Source organism: Macrobrachium rosenbergii, chromosome 35 (assembly GCF_040412425.1).
Source record: "Macrobrachium rosenbergii isolate ZJJX-2024 chromosome 35, ASM4041242v1, whole genome shotgun sequence".
NCBI lineage: Eukaryota > Metazoa > Arthropoda > Malacostraca > Decapoda > Palaemonidae > Macrobrachium > Macrobrachium rosenbergii.
Window position 1 is genome coordinate 3,660,956 of NC_089775.1, and position 24,011 is coordinate 3,684,966.

The 24,011-nt window shown below is 36.7% G+C and overlaps 1 protein-coding gene across 6 annotated transcripts in view; it reads right to left on the bottom strand.

Annotated features, from left to right (window-relative positions):
• The window catches only part of IP3K1 (inositol-trisphosphate 3-kinase-like protein), a 33,203-nt gene that overhangs the window by 3,631 nt on the left and 5,561 nt on the right, over positions 1 to 24,011 (bottom strand). The window contains exons 1-4 of one of the 6 annotated variants that reach the window (XM_067134177.1): positions 20,223 to 20,282; positions 17,564 to 18,210; positions 849 to 1,370; positions 322 to 553 (exon numbers count right to left, since the gene is read on the bottom strand). In XM_067134177.1, the coding sequence (XP_066990278.1) occupies positions 322 to 553; positions 849 to 1,370; positions 17,564 to 17,599 (790 nt within the window). In that variant the 5' untranslated portion in view covers positions 17,600 to 18,210; positions 20,223 to 20,282. Of the gene's footprint in view, positions 1 to 321; positions 554 to 848; positions 1,371 to 2,021; positions 2,127 to 6,334; positions 8,002 to 14,192; positions 14,251 to 17,563; positions 18,211 to 18,268; positions 19,877 to 20,222; positions 20,283 to 24,011 lie in introns of those variants that run through there. The other 5 variants (XM_067134178.1, XM_067134181.1, XM_067134180.1 and 2 more) reach the window with 5 other exon arrangements.

Consider the following 24,011-nt stretch of genomic DNA (forward strand, 5'->3'; position numbering starts at 1 on the left):
ATAGTCGTGGCAGCTTAGGTCAGCTTGTCGATAGATTTTACTAAAACGTCATTCATTTCCTTGTGAAAATTTATATGGTAAAGTAATTCCCGTCAGCCTGTCAGTACATTTATCTACTAAATAAACTGTCATTGATGTACAATAAAAACAAACGAGCATTGTTCCTGCACGGGGGCAGTGCTGTCAGTACACCTCACGTGGTGCACTGCGGGCATTACTTAAGGTATCTTCGCAGCATTTTAACTCTTAATTTGTAGGTCCCATCACTTGACCCTTAGCCTAAATTCTATCTCAGACGAGCATCGCCGCACAAAAGGATACATTCTTCCTGATACTTTATCTCCCTGAAAAAGGTGGGGGTTATCTCCCTGGCAGGATCTGTGGCGAGGGCTTTGTAGGCTTCCGTCTCCACGGGCTCTGGACCCCGCTTCTTCCATATGGTGCCGGGACCTGCCGGTGCCAAGGACCCGGGGTGGCCGGAGAGCTGTATCCAGTTGTTTCGGCGGTTGTTTAGCAGGACCGAGGAAGCCGGCGCGGTCAGGTTGAGGGCGTTCTGGAAAATGAGCATGAGGTTGTAAGACTGGGTGGTGGTAGGCCACTCGAATTTAGGGTGCTCGATCCTGGAGCACGGGAAAGGCTCTTGGCCCATAGACAAAGTTAAATAAGGTCATACTACACAGAACTTTGCAGGATATGAGGGCCCTTCGTCTTTACAGAGGTCAAAAAAGGCCAAAGTGACCCATAGATTAAGTTAAATAGGTCATACTACATTAAACCTGGCAGGATATGGGGGCTCTGTTCTTACCAGAGGTCAAAAGGTAGCTCAAAAAAGGTCGAAGACCACTCACCAGGGCTAATCTCTGCAGCATGGACATGTCACTCTCTCCGACAACGCAGTCGTTCGCAAAGACGACGTCACTAGCATCCATGTTGAGACGACCGTTTGAAGGGACGCTGCAAGTGTTGGCGTTTGGGATCTGTTGCTGCTGGGCATCGTGACTAGGCGAGGGAGAACTGTGCGCAGACTTGACGGAGGAAGAGGAGTCGCAAGAGGAACCGGTGGAGTTCGAGGACTTGGTGGGAGACGTCGCTGTTGCATTGTGGTGGTCCTCCTCGCTGCTGCTACCCTTCTTCTTCAGGGACGACTTCCTCCATCGCCTGGTGAGCGACGACCTTTTGCTCGAGTGGGAGGAAGAGGAAGAGGACTTGTGTTGGTGGTGGTGTTGGTCCGCTTCGGCTGCTGTGGCCGGATGGGAATCGTCGTGGAGCCTCTGGTTGGCGTCCGAGTGACTCTTCGAGTCCTTGTGGGGTTTGAATCCCACAGCCCCCAGCAGCAGTTTCTCGATCTCCGCTTTCCGTTCTCCGCTGACCTGCAAGAACGACGATAGTTGAAGTACGTGTGCGAAGGTGCAATGCATTACAGTGCTACCCTAGTACAATTCGAGTTCTATTTTAGTCTTTTATTTACGTTTTATTTTATTTTATTTAGTTGTTAACTTATCTGTTTTTATAATAGCTGATATCTCCTCTTTCTGTCTTCAACATTTTTACCTTCTGTTACTTTTCAAATGAACACCTCAATAATATTCTTTAAAGGCTTCTTGAATTTCAAGTCTATAATGGCTCCTATTGTGGGCTTGTTCCATATGAATGTGGTTTTTCATCTTCTGAATAATAATAATATAATAATAATAATAACAATAATTTGTATGCAAAACTGAGTGGGACTTGTTTAAATACAGTACATTTACAAGACATGGCAATAAAACGGATGCACATACACTACACATTACCCAAGACTTCGGAAGTACACACTAATGTACATAATGTGCGTAAATGCATGTCGTACATGCAGAAAGATGTATAAATGTTGTACAATATCACATAAAATTTGAGGGTAACAATATACAGTGCGTATCATATTGCACACACTCTGATTTAGTTTACTGTGTCACAAGAAGAATTTCATAAACTGAATTAAACACGTAAAATTATAAACACATATATACACACACACACACACGTGTCCTTAACGTCCCAAGTCCCGGCAACTTGTGAAGAAAGGACCCCCTCGCTGCCTCGAAATAAATGTCGCTCGCATCTAAGTACATACAAGACTTACGAAAAAAAAAAAAATACTCTAATTCACCTCCTTCACGTACGTTCGCAGGTGTCAGGGGCCGACAGATGCATACGAAAGTGTATCTTATTTCAGAACGAACATCTGTTTAAGTGGTCCCCCTCAAAGAGGAAGCTGCCGCCATTGACGTCACAGCCGTGCCACCTGAGTGGTGTGTGTGTGTGTGTGTGTGTGTATTGGGAGGTCTGCAGGTGTTCTCTTAAGATGGGAAGGATGTTGAGAGATGGTGAGGGTATAGTGAGAATTTGGTATGGTGAATCACCAGAGCCTTGATATGTAGAAGTTAAATTAGAATATGATGATGATGGTAAAGGGTATTGTGAGAATTTGGTATGGTGAATCACCAGAGCCTTGATTTAGAAGTTAAATGAGAATATGATGATGATGGTAAAGGGTATAGTGAGAATTTGGTATGGTGAACACCAGGGCCTTGATATTTAGAAGTTAAATGAGACTATTAATGTAGAAGTCTCTCAGAGGGAGAGAGAGAGAGTAACCAGTTATAATCAGACCAAAATCTCGACGTCAAACCCGTGGGAATTAGCACGCCATCCAGAAGCCTTCGCATCCCGTCCCCAAGGGCGTGAGAGTTAGGTCTAACCTAACCTTATCACAACCTTCTGCTGGGGATGAACTGCGTCTCTAGCGGCAGTTGGGCCGAGTCCTGGGGTCAACGTCAGGCTTTAAATGACCCCCTTACACCTTAGCATACTTCCAGGGTCCCACGATGGCATGAGGCCGAGGGGACGTTATCAGATGTCGCTGGGAAATTCCCACGTTGAGCCATCTCCTCCGGTACAGGGAATTCCGAGTCCAAAGTCCAGACGATAAGTGAGACTGATTAAATGGCTGATAAACGCCCCAGATAATTCCTTCGGCGTTATCTAACGAGGAAGATAAGGCGAATATCACGCCACGCGGCTTTTGAATTCGCGCGTTGCTTCTGTTTTCTCGCGATGCTAAGCTGGTTTTCGCGACCTTTCCTCGCAACAGCTTAATATTGTCAAAATATTAATTTTATTTCACCGGTTTCTGTAAATTTTACCTACAGGGGAACTTAAAATAGTTTAATAATTAAAATCATTTTAAAAATAAAAAAAGAAATATGATAAATTTATAATAAAAACAATAACTGGTTAAACTGATGGTACTTCTAGGTAACAGCTCCACTGGACTGTGTGGAACGGTTCCGCGAATATGAGACATCAGGGAACCACATGTTCAAGAAGGGATTGGCTACGTTAATCTATTATGAAAAGGGACCATACTAACCTAACCTACCCTAACCTAACCTGTGTTACTTAGCATATGAAAAAATAATCAGTTCTGAGGTTAATTAAGGTTAATTACAGTCGACCGACAAAATATAATGGTAAATTCTTGATAAGCAAACAAAATACTATATAGGAAAAGTCAATTTCCAAGGTAATACCCGACACAGACCTAATGCTTAGTTCTACCAAATTGAGGTCACTACACGTTTAGAAATATTTTAAAAAATTAAAAAATATTATCCAGTAAGAAGCTGAAGCGATAAATCTTAAAAAATGAAAAACGAAACTAATTTAACAAGTTCCAAAATAGCTTTAAATCAAGCACAAACTTAATTTGACGGGAAAATTAACTGGTTAAAACGACCATTTGTTCATGAACAGAGTCGAGGCCGGAGATTTGTCACGTTGTTCTCCAAACGTAACTGGATTTAAAGCGAGGTTTTTTTTCTTTATCATTACGTATGCCAGTGAGTTTCCTGATAAGAGGCATCTGGTTTCTCTCTCTCTCTCTCTCTCTCTCTCTCTCTCTCTCTCTCTCTCTCTCTCTCTCTCTCTGTATCTTTATTTTTGTTTAGATATCTTTATCACTGTTGTTCTCTCTCTCTCTCTCTCTCTCTCCCCCGTGTTTCTCTATCTTTCTTTATCCCAGTCTCTCTCTCTCTCTCTCTTTCTTTATCCCCGTGTCTCTCTCTTTCATCCCTACAACTCTCTCTCTCTCTCTCTTTCTTTATTCCCGTCTCTCTCTCTCTCATTATCCCCAACTCTCTCTTTCTCTCTCTATCCCTCCGTCCTTCGTCTTATCTATCCACCCCCTCTCTCTCTCTCTCTCTCTCTCTCTCACACACACACACACACTTCCCACGACCCTGAGAGAGAGAGAGAGAGAGAGAGAGAGAGAGAGAGAGAGAGAGAGAGAGAGAGAACCAGTTATATCTGCCTGAGACACAACGGATGTTTTGTTTCCAAGTAATCTCGACAATTTCAAGAAAATTCCCTTCAAGTTTGACGTCACGAAAATCTGAATGAAACTGACATTTGTTCTTTTTTTTTTTTTTTTTAGTTTTCTCTAACATCTTCAAAACCACCGAGGCTAGAGGGCTGCAAATTGGTATGTTGATCATCCACCCTCCAGTCATCACACACAATAAATTTCAGCCCTCTAGCCTCAGTAGTTTTTATTTTATTTAAGGTTAAAGTTAGCCATGATCGTGCGTCTGGCAACGATTTTGGATAGGCCACTACCAGGTCGTGGTTAAAGCTTCGTGGGCCGCGGCTCATACGAAAGATAGATCTGTTTTCGGTGGCCTTGATGATTATACGCTGTAGCGGCTGTACAGAAAACTCGATTGTGCTGTACAAACTTCGGCACATTTTTTTAATAATTTTAATAATAATAATAATAATAATAATAATAACAACACCACATTGAGAAAAATATATATAAATAAAACTTATATATATATTAAACTGATTAATGAAAATGACGAAATATAAATAAAATGTTTATATTGTAAATGATTAAAATGTACTTATAAAAATTATAAATAAAATAATCATGTATATGTATAAATGAATAAAAGTTATATATATATATATATATATATATATATATATATATATATAATTAATAAGATATAGATACAAAATAAACAAAATCAAGATAAGATACAAAATAAACAAAACGACTTAGTATAAACGAGCAAGGATAAGCAACTAGAATGTGTCACTCTTCTGATCTCTATAAAAAAAATGAACCGGATCTCTCTCTCTCTCTCTCTCTCTCTCTCTCTCTCTCTCTCTCTCTCTCTCTCACCCTAGCTGTCTCTAGTCACGTACATTCCTGAGGAGATTCCGGGAAAGAGAGAGAGAGAGAGAGAGAGAGAGAGAGAGAGAGAGAGAGAGAGAGAGAGAAACAGGAAGTGAAAAGACTTTCTATTCTCGAACCCGTAACGGTTCCCTAACCTTCGCTTAGACAGGTCCGGTTGGAATCGAGGTCGGAATGAGGAGGAATTTACGCAGGAATTTATGAGGGAATTGAAATGGTGATGATTATAAATAAACGTTTGAACGTTAGTGGGAATTTAGGTGGGACGGGGATTTGCGGGAATTTAAATAAGAAATAGGAGATTTGAACGTGAACGTTACTGGGAATTTAAATGGAATATATGAGAATTGGGAATTTTAATGGGAATTTAAGTGGGAGTTAGGAGCATAATTGGCCAGAATTTAAATGGGAATTAGCAAGATTGAAGACTAACTGTACTGGGAACTAAAATGGGATTTTGGAGAATTAGGAAACTGGGAATTTAAATGGGAATTTGGAGAATTATGAAATTGGGAATTTAAGTGGGATTTTGGAGAATCGCAAAAATTGGGAATTTAAGTGGGGAATTGGGAGCAGAATTGACGGGATTTAAAATGGGAATTAGATGGAAATTCTCATGGGAATTAGGAGAGAAATTCATGGGAATTAGGAGAGAAATTCACGGGAATTGAAATGGGAGTGAGAAAAGGAATTAGAGGGAATTTGAGAAGCAATTAGAGGGAATTTAAATGAGAATTAGGATGAGAATTGGCGGGAATTTGAATTAGAATTAAGATGTTTGGATGAAAATCTGTAGAATTTATATGATAGGGAGAATTTATGTGGGAATTTGGTGGAATGTAAATAAGAATCAGGAGCAGAATGACATGAATTTAAATGGGAATTAAGACAATTATGGAGAATCTACGAGGGAATTTGGAATTTATGTGAGAATTAGAAGACGCTTAAACATTAACTGCAAGTGCAAACAGGAATTCAACCTGGAATTAGACGGAATTTGCCCCAGACTTTACCAGCATTAGAAGGAACAGTCAAAACCTCTCTTCAAAATATATATAAAAAAAAATTCAGATATGCAAATGAAGTCCTCCTTACTTGCAACAGCAGGAAGAACTTCAGCAGAGTTATATCCTGGGAGGATCGAGCCCCCGAGGGGGGTACACGTCGCGGTTCATCTTTGCCCTGCAGGGTGGCGGCAGGAGGATGAGGAGGCGTAGGAGCAGGAGGAAGAGTCCTGGGGCTCCAACGGCAGGTCCTACTACTGAAGAAGCTTCGATACAACAAGACTTCATGGTGGGAGATTTGGTGCGAAGCAGTCCAGTAGTTTTTCTTGAGGTTTTTGCGTATTAGTTTACGGTTAAGTGGGTTGAGTACGTTGGGTATCCTGTGTATACACTGTGTGTGTTGCGTATTTACACCTGGGCGGCCTTAGTTTGGCTTAAATACACAAATTTGGATCAAATAGTTTTGGTGGAAATCAATGAAGTGGTTCTGGAGATTATGAAGATTTTCCTTGAAGATTTTCTTGATTTAATGGCGATACGTGAGTTAAATACGTTGTATACGAAGTATATTCTGTGTATACACTCTGTGTATTGTGTATTTACACTTGGATAAGCTTAAATACACAAATATCTTTGGTGCAAATCACTCCAATAGTTCAGAAGATATGATGAAGATTTCTTGAAGTTTTTCCTATTTAACGATGATATTCAAGTGTATACACTTTGTGTACTGTGTATTTGCACCTGGATAGCCTTAAACTGGCTCAGATACACAAATATCTCTAAACATATAAAAAAACGATCGAAACTTGGCGTGTAAAACCCGTAGACTTCTCCCCAACGTTCCCAATTCACAACTCACTTTTTAAATAAAGTCTTAAGTATATTTACAGCCGACTCAGACGGTTACTTATCACAGACAAATACTCAGGATATTCCAAAACGTCAAACTCACTCAATTCGATTAAATAAAATCGAGTGATTATCGAGGAATTAAATATTAAAATTAACGAGACATTCACCGGCTTACGATAATTATCACAGCTCTAAACAGCACCGATTCAAACACTTGCGCGGAAGGATAAATAAAGTGGTTTTCAAGTGCTTGGCTTTCAGCACTTCGTCCTCAGGAGCATTTTCCCGACACTTTCAGAAAAGTGGGGCACTTTACTACAAAGAGGTGGGCCAACTTTTTGGGGTATTTTGGGGCTGACGTCAAGATTTCCGCTGACGTCATCACACGAGGAGAGGTCGAGGTGCCACGTTGTGAATTATCCTGCAAGTTTTTGTTGTTGTTTTTAGTTGTTTTCCGTCGTTTCCAGACGCATTTTCTTGTTGTTTTCGGTTCAGATGAAAGTGGGCGAATTGTTTTGAGATAACTCTATAAGAAAATGAGGTCAAAACAACTTGGCGTTTCGGTTAAAATCGAAATATTGAAATATATATATCCGGGTATCGTCGCGCCACAATTCGGCCGAATCTCAAAATCCGCTTCGTAACTTTTTCCTTAAATTTTCGGTTATAATTCACAACCCACAACTTCTTGAAGCCGCTGAGGGGTTCCGGGCGCTTCGTCGATGTTGTAGCCTTCGGTTGTGACGGTAATCTAACAACGACTGACCCGGGAAGACGAGTTTAAGTGGCGAGAGAGAAAGAGAGAGAGAGCGCGAGTGAGAGAGACACTTCAGTGTTAGAAGGCGCAGCGACGCGTCTTATCTCTCCGACGGTTGGGTTGATACTGACGGCTCTTTGCGACTCTTTCGTAGTTAGTGTCTATATGGTTTTGCTATTACTTAATCGCCCCCCTCCCCCCTTTTTCCTCCCTCTCTCTCTCTCTCTCTCTCTCTCTCTCTCTCTCTCTCTCTACATATCAATCTCTTTATTTACTTTTCTTTCTCAATCCTTCAATCATTCTCTCTCTCCCTTTATTATAAAATATGAATTTTATTTCTCAATCACTTAATCATTCTCTCTCTCTCTCTCTCTCTCTCTCTCTCTCTCTCTCTCTCTCTCTCTCTCTCTCTCTCTCAGAAAGGATATGACACAACATAGGATTCTGGGTATCACAGGCCGGACACAGGGTATGATGAAGGAGTGGCAGAAATGGACGTGGCAGGTGTGTGTGTGTAGAGAGAGAGAGAGAGAGAGAGAGAGAGAGAGAGAGAGAGAGAGAGAGAGAGAAGGATATATAGAAAGATATAGATTGACTTAAGACAGATTTAGAGGGATTTCAAAAGAGAGAAAACGAACGAGTGGCGGAACAAAGAAAGAGAAACATTAAGAGAGAGAGAGAGAGAGAGAGAGAGAGAGAGAGAGAGAGAGAGAGAGAGAGAGAGTTAGAGACAGATATAAAAGAGAGAGAGAGAAAAAAGAACACGTGACAGGACACAAAGAAAAGAAAAATTAAGAGAGAGAGAGAGAGAGAGAGAGAGAGAGAGAGAGAGAGAGAGAGAGTTCAAACCTACCCAAAAAACCCCCCACCAGTTTTTCACCCAACGACAAGCACCACACACCAGAAGACATTTCTGTTCGCCCGTAAGTGCGATTCTTTGTTTATGTCCGTCACACCTGGCCAAAGTGGCCGACCCCACTTGATTCGAACTCAAGTCTCGCACGAGAAGAGGATAGGAGAAGCACTTCATCGCAGTCAAGTGGACGGTCTTGCGACTGCCCTGCGACCTTTGAGACCGAGGTCGTAATGGGTTGGTGGGAAGTTCGCGATGAGGGGATCACTGTATATATGTATGTATAATATATATATATATATGTATATATGTATGTATAACTGAATCAAGAAAATATGGAACATGATGAATATATAAATAAAAACAAAATCATCAAAGGCAAGAGAAGCAATGGAGTGCTGCAAGGCCTTTCGACTTATGGTCCTTTACTTAGCAGACTGAAGCAATATAAAAGTAAGTTCACAAAGAAAGCTCGTATGACAGATGGAGATTACAAAGGAAAAAATATGCACCTGGAATCCAGCACAACTGAAGAATTAGCAGATCCAACAAAACAAGGTTAATATTTGAGAGATTTTACATAGGATTAGGCTCAACAGCTCAGAAGCAAGGGCAGGACAATTATAAGATTATACAGGGAAGGTGACTGATCATCAAAAAATATTATAAAAGTACAACTCAATAACTCTCATTTTGGTAAATAAAAAAAAATTTTAAAACGTGAACATTTCTACAAAAAATATATATTAAACATACGAATACATAGAAAATATATATAAGGTAACTAATTTTTAATTAAGTCAGTGATTTTATCTTTTAGGTCATTCTTGAACATTTTACTTATACAGGGGTCAAAATAATACATGTCAGGGCTAAGATTAAAATTACAACTAGAAGTAAGCTGTATAATAGCAGATTCCAAAAGATTTCTAGAAATCTTTCGATCTGGCAATCACTGAACTTTCAATCCAATTTATCCTGTGAGAGTTTTCACTTAAATGAATGAATATAGCATTGGATGTTTGTCCCGTTTTGACAGAATACTTACGCTGCTTAATCTGTACATCTAAATCCTTGCTAGATTGGCCGATATAAAAAGAGGGGCAGTCCAAACATGGAATTTTATATATTAATGTTGTTTTATTAACATTCCTTTTAGTGTGTTATTATAGGAAAAAACAAGGTTGACATTAAAAGATTTTAACAATGATTTTATGTTTTCAAAACCACTAAAATAAGGCAAGCAACAAATGTTCTTAGGGGTTTCTTTCTCCGTGTTACTTTCACTATAAAACTTTTTGTGGGCTTTATTGTAACAAATATCTAGTATATGTGAAGGATAACATAAATCTGTCCCTATTTTTCTTACGTATTCAATTTCTTGATCCAAATACTGGGGACTGGCAATGCGCAATGCTTTTAAAAACAAGAAAAAATTGATATTTTGATTTTAAGGTGATGGCCTGAATAAAAATGAACATAAGTTGTTGGTTGGTTTCCTATAAATACTGAATTTGCATTAAAATGATTCTCTGTTATTAAAACATCTAAGAAAGGGAGGTAACCGTCTTTTTCTAATTCTAAAGTAAACTTAATGGATGGTGCCTGGTTATTCAAATTAGAGAGTCAATCATTTACATCAATACCAGCAGGCAAAACAGCTGAAATATCGTCAACATATCTGTACCACTTTAAAGGTGTATAAATTATGTTAGGTAAATATCGTTTTTCAAAGAATTCCATGTGCAAGTTTGAGAGGAGTGGGGATGAAGGGTTGCCCATTGCCATACCAAATATTTGATGGTAAAATTCACCACTGAATGTAAACTTACAATCACAAATGCACAACCTGGTGAGTGAAATAATATGACTTATAGGCAGAATCTATAGGAATTTAGTAAAAGAGAACAAACTTTAAAATTAACGAATCTATCAGTGGCATTATATATATATATATATATATATATATATATATATATATATATATATATATATATATATATATATATATATATATATATATATATATATATATATATATATACAGACACTTTCCTGACTACCCAACTTTGCTAACAATCCAAAATGGCCGCCAGTGCCCGGGTAAGATACCCCCAGTTCCCAAAAATACTCAGGGACACTCCCTGCCCACCCCCCAAATGGGGTCACAAAAAAATGGGTTCAAATTGTCGAGTTGTCGCCACTGATGGACACAAGTGGATGATTGTTGTACAATAAAGAAAGTATTTTATATAACAATAATAATATAATTTGAGAGAGAGAGAGAGAGAGAGAGAGAGAGAGAGAGAGAGAGAGAGAGAGACTTATTGTATCTGATTTACTTTATTTTATTTTAATCTCCTTTAGTGTTGAAGATAGTACCTACAGAATATTGCCTGTAGAAGGTGGTACTCATAGAAAAATTCGTGTCAAAGGTGGTACCTGTAGAAGGTAGTACCTACAGAAATTGGTGGTGGACACTGCTAACCTGTCAAATACTCCTGTAGAATAAGAATGTGTAGAAAAGAAGATGGTACCTATAGAAAATTGCCTGTAGAAGGTAGTACCTACAGAATATTGCCTGTAGAATATACAGAAAATTGCCTGTAGAAGGTGGTGTCTATTGACAATTTCCTGCAGGCACTCTTAAACTGTAGAATATAGCCTGTGGACAGTGCTAACCTGTCAAATATTCCCTGTAGAAAGTGTTAACCTGTACAATATTGCCTGTAGAAATTGCAGACATGTAGAATATTGCCTGTAGGCAGTGTTAACCTGTAGAATATTGTCTATAGTATGTTCTCCCCAGGAGGATATTGCCTACATGAAGTGTTAGCCTGTAGAATATATAAACCTGTAGAATATTGCCCATAGAACATGTAAACCTGTAGAATACTGGCTGTAGAACGCATTACCCTGTAGAGTATTGCCTGTAGAACGTATTAACCTTTAGAATGTATCCTGTAGAAAGTGCCACCTACAAAATAGTGCCTGTACCAAGCGTCACCAAGGCTTCTACCCGTAAAATTAAGACGCCTGTAGAAAGTGCCACCTGTAGATCCGAATTAAACCTATAAATAAAATTCCCAGGACGACGTGACGGCAACACAAGCAGCCCAAAGTTGCCTAATGTCCCCTTAATTAATATTTTAATTTAATTTTTTAAATTTGAATCTTATTCAAATTTAAAGTGTTGAATTGATTGAATATATCCGGAAGAAGGGGAATAACGGGACGATGAGGCAATATTGAGGGAAATGAGGAATAAAGGGAGGAAATAAGGTAAAAGGAAAAGGTAGGAAATGGGGAGGAGGAGTCGTGCGAAGCGGCAACGCGACGACAATTGCTGCTGACGTCATCATTGACGTCAGCAGCCTCACAGGGCAGTTGTTGAATCCCATAGTCCATTCGACGAAGCTCCAGCGATATTTATTCATTATTTATTCACATTTAAAGACGATCTAATGAATGATTAGTGAATAATCATGAAGGAGTGAATTAAGTGAATGATTTAGGTCATGAATAACGAAGGTCAAAGGTCATGAATGACCTTGGCGACCTTAAATGAGAGAGGGGGAGATTTATAGCGGAATGTTCGGCGAAGGGGCTCCCCCCCAACCCGAGACAGATTAAGAGAACAGTTCTCTCATGGCTTTGTACGCTTATATCTCTCTCTCTCTCTCTCTCTCTCTCTCTCTCTCTCTCTCTCTCTCTCTCTCTCTCTCTCTCTCTCTCTCTCTTTGCCTGTGTGGCAATATATATAATTATTACATACGTATTCATGTACTGTATATATATGTGTGTGTGTAATTTCTCTCTCTCTCTCTCTCTCTCTCTCTCCTATTATTGACTGACTGGGCTTTTCCCTTGCGTCACATTTACATAAATTCCACTTAATTATTTCCGCTTTCAGTTTCGTTCCTTCCCTTTATATATATGTATATCAATTCCCGGAATTTTTTTTGTAATCATTTACGTTGAAACGCGATAAAAAAAAATACTAGAATATTACAGTATCTAATTTTAGAGATAATTTTTTCGTGAATATTTTTTTAATGTTTTCGTGTTAAAACTGAGATAACTGGGGATTTAAAACGTCTTTAATATTCAGATTAATCCGGGATTTCTTAGGATTTCTTATGTAACGGATTTGAAAGATGGTTTTTGGGGGTTCAATATTAAAAGTTGATTGATGAAGTTTTCCCGGATTCCTCGAATTTTGTTACTAATCGGAGAGAGAGAGAGAGAGAGAGAGAGAGAGAGAGAGAGAGAGAGAGAGAGAGAGAGAGAGAGAGAGAGAGAGAGAGAGAGAGATATGCAAATAAATTATCTAAAATTCTTAAGAGCATTTTCCTACTGACAATTCTATACGTAGATTGCATTTCTCTTAACATTTTGTATTTGTGTATTCTAAGTGAAATTTGTATTTTATTCCCAAAATACCTTTAGCTTCAAGATAAAATATTTTCGACAGAATATTAAAATATTAAAAAAAACATTCCATACGCTAAAATGCCACAAAAAATACAATTGTGAATTAGACATTCGAAAATATCTTTTAAAATCAAAATAAATACAAAATAAACGTCAAATCTAACCCAAATATACAAAAGTATTCAATAAAAAAACTCAATATAATTTAATTTCACCGAATTCGTCCCGAAATCCGACATCAAAACGATAAAAAAATAAAAAAAAAAAGACCAAATCCGTCGCATCTAACTTCAGGACGAAAGAAGAAGCATAGTATAGTCTAATGTAAACAAACCACTCGACTCGGCGCATGCGCAGAAGGGGGAGGACTGGTGAGGGGGAGGGACCCATTCAACACATGGCTCCCCAAAGGAGTCATATGTTTACAGGCGTGTCTATGGCGATGTTCAGTGGCGATTTTTACTTATTAATGTATTTCAATGTTTTTCAAATGGTTATTAAAGGGATTTTTAGGATTACGCTGCATGATTATGGATTAATTGAACGGGGGGATTAATCTGAGATGGATTTATCTTTTTAGTGAGGTTGTTTTTTAAAGGTTGTGTTGTGGGTTGTTATTTGAGGGTTGAGTGTTGCCATACGGAGCGATAATATTATTAATTCACTTCACATATTGAGGCACACACGCACACACACACACACACACACAGAGAGAGAGAGAGAGAGAGAGAGAGAGAGAGAGAGAGAGAGAGAGAGATTACTTTTATATACAGCTTCGGTCACAAAGTCTTCTAACCAAGCCAGAGAGAGAGAGAGAGAGAGAGAGAGAGAGAGAGAGAGAGAGAGAGAGAGAGAGTAGCTCATTTAAAAATAAACATGAAACTCATCCCTAAGTCCAGTGACTCATCTGAATGAAAAAAACACTAATCACTTTTCCTTCTCAAGTCCTGGACAAGTCATTCTGGTCCCTTTGTTTACGAGCACAGTTGTAAACATGTCGTCAACAGAAAAATAAACAATTAATGCGAGGCCCAATTGAGGAAAACTTACCTTTTTCCTCACCTGAACAGGGTCACGTGTCAGAGAGGTTAATTGTTTGTTTGCTTACCTGGAAGGAGAAAGAATCCAGGTGTTATTTATCTAAAATAAAATATTAAGTATAAAATACGTCAAATATATAAAATATGAAATATTGAAAATATTCACAAACGCAAACAAATGGATATTTATATAAGGGTATATGAAAGTGATTGTTTGTTGACACAATAAACGAAAAAAAATGTAATCTAGATATATTCAAATGTGTATGTTTGTGCATATTTTACTTATATATATGAATATACACAAACGTACTTAAATATTCATATAAAGAAAGATGCGAGCTACGGTTTGTTGACAAAACACACAAAGATAATCTTAATAAAATACAATTTACAAAACCCACACATCTACAAACATTGTACAAGCATAAATACACGTAAAACACACGCCTCTACAAATACATCACGACCACAAATACAAATAAAAACACGCAACACTCCAACCACTTTACAAAAACCTCCTCATATCAAATTCGCCAAAGACTCCAGTACCGGGAATCCTCTTACGCGAGAAAATTATTCGCTGCGCATTGGCCGAAAACTACAGCGCGAATACAGGAGTCGCTTCAATTAGAAGCTGCGCCTATTTTTAGCGCCGTTTAAACCTGCGACTCACGTATGCAAATCGGGTATTCAAATCGCCTCCGAAGATCGGGGCTTAAGATAAAAAAAGGGGTGGCCTTTACCTGCGTTATGTAATCAGGATATTAGGAAATTGGACTGAAGGGAAGGGCAGGAATTTTGATGAGGTTGGTACTGAATCATCATAGCATTTTTTTTTTTTACTTTAAATAGCTCTTTAAATAGCCCCGTCGGTGTTGTAAGGCACTGCGGGACGTCTGCGTCATTTCCTCCGAATAGCCCTGTGTGGTTCTGGAGAATGTGTTGCTTTAAATGCTTTAAATAGTCTTGGTGCTTTACAAAATTGAATAATTTCATTTAAATAGACCTGTGGGTTTTACAAAGTTGAGGCATTCCCTTTAAATAGCCCTGTGGGTTTTACATAATTGAATCATAACCTTTAAATAGCCCTGTGGGTTTTATAAAATTGAATCATTTCCTTTAAATAGCCCCGTGGGCTTTATAAAATTGAATAATTTTCTTTAAATAGCCCTGTGGGTTTTACAAAATTGAATCATTCCCTTTAAATAGCCTTGTGTGTTTTATATAAATGAATAATTCCCTTTAAATAGCCCTGTGGGTTGTGAAAATTTAATAGTTCCCTTTAAATAGCCCTGTGGGTTTTACAAAATTGAACCATTCCCTTTAAATAGCCCTGTGGATTTTAAAAAATGGAATCAATCCCTTTAAATAGCCCTCTGGGTTTTACAAAATTGAACCATTCCCTTTAAATAGCCCTGTGGGTTTTACAAAATTGAATAATTCCCTTTAAATATCCCTGTGGGTTTTATAAAATTGAATCATTCCCTTTAAATATCCCTGTGGGTTTTATTAAATTAAACAATTCCCTTTAAATATCCCTATGGGTTTTATAAAATTGAATCATTCCCTTTACATAGCCCTGTGGATTTTCAAAAATTGAACAATTCCCTTTAAATATCTCTGTGAGTTTTAAAACACTGAATCATTCCCTTTAAATATCCCTGTGGGTTTTATTAAACTGAACAGTTCCCTTTAAATATCTCTGTGGGTTTTAAAACATTGAATCATTCCCTTTAAATATCTCTGTAGGTTTTATTAAATTGAAAAATACCCTTTAAATATCTCTGTGGGTTTTATAAAACTGAATCATTCCCTTTACACAGCCCTGTGGGTTTTACAAAACTGAACAATTCCCTTTAAATAGTCTTGTGGATATTACAAAATTGAATCAGTTCCTTTAAACAGCCCTGTTGGTTTTACAAAATTGAATTATTCCCTTTAAATAGCCCTGTGGGTTTTACAAAATTGAATCATTCCCTTTGAAACAGCCATGTGGGTTTTATAAATTGAACAATTCCCTTTAAACAGCACTGTGGGTTTTATAAAATTGAATCAATCCCTTTAAATAGCCTGTGGTTTTTACAAAATTGAACAATTCCCTTACACAGCCCTGTGGGTTTTATAAAATTGAATCAATCCTTTAAATAGCCCTGTGGATTTTACAAAATTGAACAATTCCCTTTAAACAGCCCTGTGGGTTTTACAAAATTGAATAATTCTCTTTAAATAACACCGTGGGTTTTACAAAATTGAACAATTACCTTTAAATATCCCTGTGGGTTTTACAAAATTGAATCACTCCCTTTAAATGGCCCTGTGGGTTTTAGAAAATTGTATCATTTCCTTTAAAAGTAACCCTGTGGGTTTTACAAAATTGAACAATTCCCTTTAAACAGCCCTGTGGGTTTTAGAAAATTGTATCATTTCCTTTAAATAACCCTGTGGTTTTACAAAATTGAACAATTCCCCTTAAATAGCCCTGTGGGTTTTATAAAATTGAATCACTCCCTGCAAGTAGCCCTGTGGGTTTTCTAGACAATGATTAATAAATGCACATCTCTGCGATTTACTAATTAACATAAATGTTTAATCTGACTGTCAATGATATATTTATCTGCCATTTAAATGTTAATAACTGTGTATCTATCATTACTGAAAGTTTAGAGAATCTAAATGGGCTATTTAAAGCTGACTAAAATACACACCTCGGCTATTTCAAGCAGAACAAATTCTTCCCAGCTATTTTGAGGTTAATGTATGCATGCCTGTCAATTACTGGTCAGTAAATGTGTATACCTGTCAATTACCGGTTAATATATAGCCCCAAATCCACCGGTTACTAACACTTAAACAGACCGGCCTCCAAAAGAAACCAGTCAGTGTGGAATGATAATTTTCATAAACACAAACACTCGTTTTCTATATGTCTCGTGTCCTCAGGTGTCGCCGACTAAAATAAATAAGGGGTAATGACATCGCCTGAGTCATTAACTGGCATGGAATGAGTTTAAATGGTTTAAATGGGCCTTTTTGTAAGGTAAATGTTTGCTTCCGAAATTCAGCTCAGGTTCCAAGGTCGGCAATTATTCCGCCGAAATGGGTTTTGGGGTAACGTACAACGCAGTGCGCCGAGCTGAAGTTATTTTCCTTCTTCTGTCATGCTTAGGATTTTTTTGACTTTCTGATTAGTGAATTAATTCAAGTAACTGCACAAAAGCTCATAAATATAAGGCAGGGTTTGATAATACTGAGATAAAGGTGTCCAATATATGATAAAGTAATTACATTTATCAAAAACGACCAATTTATTGTAAAAAAAAAAGTGGCATTTTAGATAAATAAATCGACGAAAAAACACGACACATCGTCTCTCCTCACCGTGATTATCCGTGCAGCTGTTGACACGGGTTTCATCTTCCCCTTCTCTCCCTGTCTCTCCCTATCTCTCTCTCTCTCTCTGTCTCTCTTTTTTTATATCTCTCTCTCCTTCTCTCGAGTTACTTTCGTCCGTATTGTGTTTCTCTTTCACTTTGCACGTTCACAGGAGGGGCACTTATTCAATTTAAGGGTCGAGAGGGGAAGGCGTAGTCCACTCCGATGTCAGCGATTCGAACGAGTTAAGTTCGCGCCAAAATGGTTTGTTTACATTTGGTGATTATGACAGAGAATTATTTTTGGCGCTAAAATTGTTTCTTTGTTTACATAGGAAAATTCTGTTCGTTTTTTTTTTTGTTTAAGAGAGAAAACTCTGTTCGTGTTTGTATAAGTGGAAATTATATAAATAGTAATTTAATTTGTTTTATTTTTTTGTTATAAAATATAAAATATTTCAAAAGTATTTATCGTAACTTTTGCAATTCCAAAAACATTTAAAAACTGTTTTATGTCTTGATTCCATGAATAAATCAATTAAAATATAATTTTTCTCATCTTAATAATTTTATTTTTACACATAAATTTTTGCTTTTCCAGTTCCAAAAATATATTTTAAATAAAAAACTATTTTTCAAATGTTTTTTAAAAACCTGTATTGGTCAAAATGGCAATTATTTAACTTTTTTCCAAAATCACCAAAAAAATTACTTTCTACATAATTCTGACAAGTACTTTTAGGCTTCCAAAAAAAAACACTTATGTTTTATTGAAGTTTAGTTTTTTTGATAAAATACAAAAATACAATTAAAAATTAACATTCAAAACTCGAAAAAAAGTTTCAGAAAAAAGAATTTTTAATTGAAAAATTTGTCTCGCTTGTCCCGGCCCCCCCCCCAAAAAAAAAAACACTCTCCAGGATAATTATTCCTCGAAAAACTTTCCAATAAACTTAATAAAACAGTTTTCCACTCATGCAAAAAATTTCTTTCTGAAGTTATTCATCCTTAATAAATTTTTCCTGGGGTTATTCATCCTAGAATTTTTTTTTCCTGGAGTTATTCATCCTAAAAATTTTTTCCTAAAGTTATTCATCCTAAAATTTTTTTAATGAAGTTATTATACTAAAAAATTTTTTTGAAGTTATTCGTTGTAAAAATTTTTCTGAAGTTATTCATCCCAAAATTATTTTTTTCTGTAGTTATTCATCCTAAATTTTTTTTTCTGAAGTTATTCATCCTAAAATTTTTTCGGAAGTTATTCATCCTAAATTTTTTTCTGAAGTTATTCATCCTAAAAAATTTTTCTGAAGTTATTCATTGTAAAATTTTTTTCTGAAGTTATTCATCTAAAATTTTTTTGTTATTCATCCTAAAAAAATTTTTTTTAAGTTATTCATCCCAAAAAATTTTCACTCGAAAAACCTCAAATCTAGATCCCTAAAAAACTCAAAAATCCTTAAAACTTTGAAAGCCAAAAAAAAAAAACAATACTTCAATCTTTTCAAAACTTAAACCTTTAGGTGTCTAAAAATTAAACCCCTCAAACTCTGAAAGCCTAAAACCCCTTGAAACTTTCAATCTTTAAAAACTTAAACTTTGAATATCAAAAGACCTAAGCCTTAAACCCTTGTATAAAACCTTAAATCCCTAAAAAACAGTTAAACCTAAAAAAAACCTTGATCTTTGAAAAACTTTAGACCCTTTAAAAATACATAAACCCTTTAAAAATCTTAAATATTTTAAAATACCTTATACCCTTTACAAAAACTTAAATCCATAAAAACTTAAACCCCTTAAAATACATTAAACCCTTAAAAATAATTTAAACCCTTTAAAAACTTAAACCATTTAAAATACCTTAAAACCTGTAAAAAAACTTAAACCCTCTAAAAACCTTAAACTGTTTAAAAATTTTAATCCTTTTAAAAACTTAAATCCTTAAAAACCTTATCCCTTTAAAAACTTAAATCCCTAAAAAACTTAAAACATTTAAAAATTCAAGTCCCTTAAAAACTTATACTTTAAAAATCTTAAACCCTTTAAAAACCTTAAACCGTTAAAAAATGTAATCCCTTTAAAAACTTAAATCCATAAAAAATCTAATCCCTTTAAAAACAAATCCCTAAAACCTTAAACCCTTTCAAAACCTTAAATCCCTAAAAAACTTAACCCTTTAAAAACTTGAATCCCTACAAAACTTAAACCCTTTAAAACCCTTAAATATCTAAAATTTAAATCCTTTAAAAACCTTAGCCCTTTTAAAATCTTAAATCCCTAAAAATGTAAACCCTTTAAAAACTTAAAATCCCTAAAAAACTTAATCCCTTTCAAACCCTTAAACCCCTAAAAACTTAAATCCATAAAAATACACCCTTTAAAAACTTAAATCCCTAAAAAACTCTAATCCATTAAAAACCTTAAATCCCTAAAAAACCTAAACCCTTTAAAAACTTAAATCCCTGAAAAACTTAAACCCTTAAAAACCTTGAATCCCTAAAAACTTAAACCCCTTAAACACTTAAATCACCAAAAAATTTAAACCCTTTAAAACACCTAAATCCCCCAAAAACTTTAATCCTTTAAAAAATTACTTCCCTAAAAAACTTACTTTAAAAAAAAATAAACCCTTTAAAAACCTTACATCCCTTCAAAAAACCTTAAACCTCAAAACTCAGGAAGCCTAAAACCACTGTCCACTCCTGACCACAGACGACCAAGAGACTGTCCTTGACTCTCTGTCCCTACCTTAAACCTTTTAAAGGGGGGAGGGTGTGAGACGATTTGGGTGCTGGGTGAGGCGATCTGGGGAAGGGGGAGGAGTGGTCCTCAATCTCAAGTCTCCCACTCCACGTAAACGAGGGGCTCTCTGAGATCCTCCTTGGCGCCCAATTTATCTATATAACTGCTCAAAAGTCGGCCCCGAGATGTCACAAGGGAAATTGATTGATTTGGGGTACATTGATTGCGATGTGATTTCGAGTGGTTGTGGACGATGGTTGGTGGGATGTTGTGGGCTGTGGTTTTGGCATACAGGGTGCAGGGGTTGCAACCTCATTCCGGAATAGATTCAGGTGGATTTGGGTTGGAAATTTGTTCAAAATTATGATGAATTGAACTATCAAATTCTCTTGCTTAACTAAACTGATTTGGGGTACATTGATTGTGATGTGATTTTGAGTGGTTGTAGACGGTGGTCGGTCGGATGTTGTGGGTTGTAGCTTTGGCATACAAGGTGTAGGGGTTGCAACCTCATTCTAGGATAGTTTGAGGTGGATTTTAGGTGAAAAATCCTTTTATTTAACTAAACTGATTTGGTAAATTGATTGTGATGCGATTTTGAGTGATTGTAGAAGGTGGTTGGTGGGATGTTGAGGGTCTTAGCTGTGGCATATGGGGTGTAAGGGTTGCGATCTCATTCCAGAGTGGTTTGAAGTGGATTTGGGTTAAAGTAAACTGATTTGGGTACATTGACTGTAAGGTGATCTTGAGTAGTTGTACATGGCGGTCAGTGGGCTGTTATGGGTTGTAGATTTCACAGAATAGGGCGTATGGGTTGCGATCTCATTCTAGGATGGTTTGAAGTGGATTTCAGATGTGAAAGTCTCTTATTTAACTAAACTGTATTGGTAAAATTGATTGTGATGCGATTTTTAGTGGTTGCAGAAGGTGGTCAGTGGACTGTTGTGGGTTGTAGCTGTGGCATACAGGGGTGTAGAGGTTGCAACCTCATTCCATTATGATTTGGGTTAGGTTTGGCTTAAATATGTAGGATATTACATCAGATTTAGCTGCAAATTTCTCTTTAATTTATTAAACTAAATTGTGGAATAATACGAAATTGTAAAATGATTTTGTATTTAAAGATAAAATAAATATATATATATATATATATATATATATATATATATATATATATATATATATATATATATATATATATATAATTTACCTGAAAACATTCCATTCTATTTGTATAATTCTTCATAAAATTATGTGAAAAATATCATACAATTCACCTTAAATACTCAAAATGGTTTAAATACTTAAAAAAATTCACCTAAAAATTCTTTTTCATTTAACATACAAAGGTCATATTTACTTTAAGAATCCATAATCATTTCCCCAAATACTTAAATGATTTACCTTAGGACTCTTTTAATTATCTCCTAAAACTCAAAGGTCTTAACTGAACTTAAAATTCAGCAGGATTTAGCTCAAAATTAATCTAAATTGCCACAAAATATACCGAAATGCAACAGAATTTACCTAAATACTCTCATGGTATATAATATATATATATATATATATATATATATATATATATATATATATATAGTATATATATATATATATATATATATATATATATATATATATATATATATATATTTATATTATATAACCTTATGAAGAACCCAGTTTGAAACTGATCAAACTGGCCACTTGTATTAGTAGGAATATTCTCTCAATTTAAGATTCTGTACACATACTCTGTCTCTCTCTCTCCCTTGAGTATATATGTAGTAAGTCGGTCACAGTAGGGGTCTCTCTCTCTCTCTCTCTCTCTCTCTTCATTCTCTCTCTCTCTCTCTTCATAACACTTCTTTCTCACTCTCTCTCTCTCTCTTTCCTTGACTATCTCTGCCTTTCCACAACTCTCTACATATATATATGTATGCTGTGTAAGTATATATATATATATATATATATATATATATATATATATATATATATATATATATATATATATATATATATATATATATATATATATATATATATATATATATATATATATATATATATATATATATATATATATATATATATATATATATATATATATACTAGTCTAAACACGTGTGTATGTGAATTTTAATGCGTATATTTATACACATACACCAACTCCACACCCACACAAACAAACAAATTCCCCCCCAAACAAACATCTCTAAAATTAACCCTTGAAATAAAAAATCCATATTATTAACATATTTATACAAACAAATTTTTTTTAAACCTACCAAAAAAAAATCACAAAAAAAAACAAAAACTGGCAACGTCCCCTAAATACTATTCATTGTCGATTTCCCGCGTTCTGATTGGCCGTCGCCGATCCCGGCCGACGCTGATTGGCCCGCCGATCGAGCAACTCTGGCCCCATTGGCCGGTTCACCTTGGTTGCCATGGCAACGCGATGACGTCAACGGCGGGATCCCGTGACGTCAAACTTGACCTCTGGTGAATGACGAGTGGCGTTCGGGTGAATTGTCGTCGACTTCGGTTTAAAATGACGTCGACAAACGACGAAATGACGAGACTTTTTCAACGTCATTTGTTTAATTGACTCATTGACGCATTGGGACGAAGGTAATGACTCAAAATGGCGTCGAGTGAGAACGGAGTCGGGCTTGAAAATGCGCGAAGACGCTAGCCAGCGTTCGGACACTGTCACAACTGTTTCATCCACTACAATTTAGGGTGTAAGTGGCAGAGAGAGAGAGAGAGAGAGAGAGAGAGAGAGAGAGAGAGAGAGAGAGAGAGAGAGAGAGAGAGACTGCCCAGAATTCCTACAGTGGAATGTCGGTTGGGGAAAGCGCATGGCTCTTTGGTACTCCAGTCTGAGAGAGAGAGAGAGAGAGAGAGAGAGAGAGAGGGGAGACTGAGAAACAGGGGGGAGGGTAACTGAGAAACAGGCTGAGAGAGAGAGAGAGAGAGAGAGAGAGAGAGGATATTAAGTAAGATTGACAGAGAGAGATTGAGAGATTGACAGAGAGAGAGAGAGAGAGAGAGAGAGAGAGAGAGGATATTAAGTAAGACTGACAGAGAGAGACTGAGAGACTAACAGAGAGAGAGAGAGAGAGACTGTGTTTGTCACTAAAAACAGTAATACGGCCCCTGGTGACGTCACTACAATCACAAGACTGGGTCTCACATGTGTTAAGGTAATCAGGAATTACTCTCGCAGATGTGTGTGTGAGAGAGAGAGAGAGAGAGAGAGAGAGAGAGAGAGAGAGAGATAACAGGACGGACAGAGGGCGGGAGTGAGGGACAAGGAAATAAAAGGACAGAGAGAGAGAGAGAGAGAGAGAGAGAGAGAGAGAGAGAGAGAGAGACCTTACGTAAAAACACACACGCCTGGACAACCTTGGGGGGGGGGATATCCCCCTCTGTTCGGTTCTCACGCCGCGATGAAGCACAAACACAATACGAAGAATTCGTGGAGGAAAACTTGACGGAGACGGAGAGATAAAATTCCGAGATAAGATTACCCTTTAAATACTGTTCCGAGGATTATCATTCTCATTATTATGATTATTCGGAGGATGAGGGACCCTATTTCAGATGGGACGAACCCACCAAAGGGGGGACACTGACTTGAAATTCGGAAGCTTCCAAAGAATATCAAAATTCATATGAAAGAATTAAGTGGAATACAACTTATTAAGAGA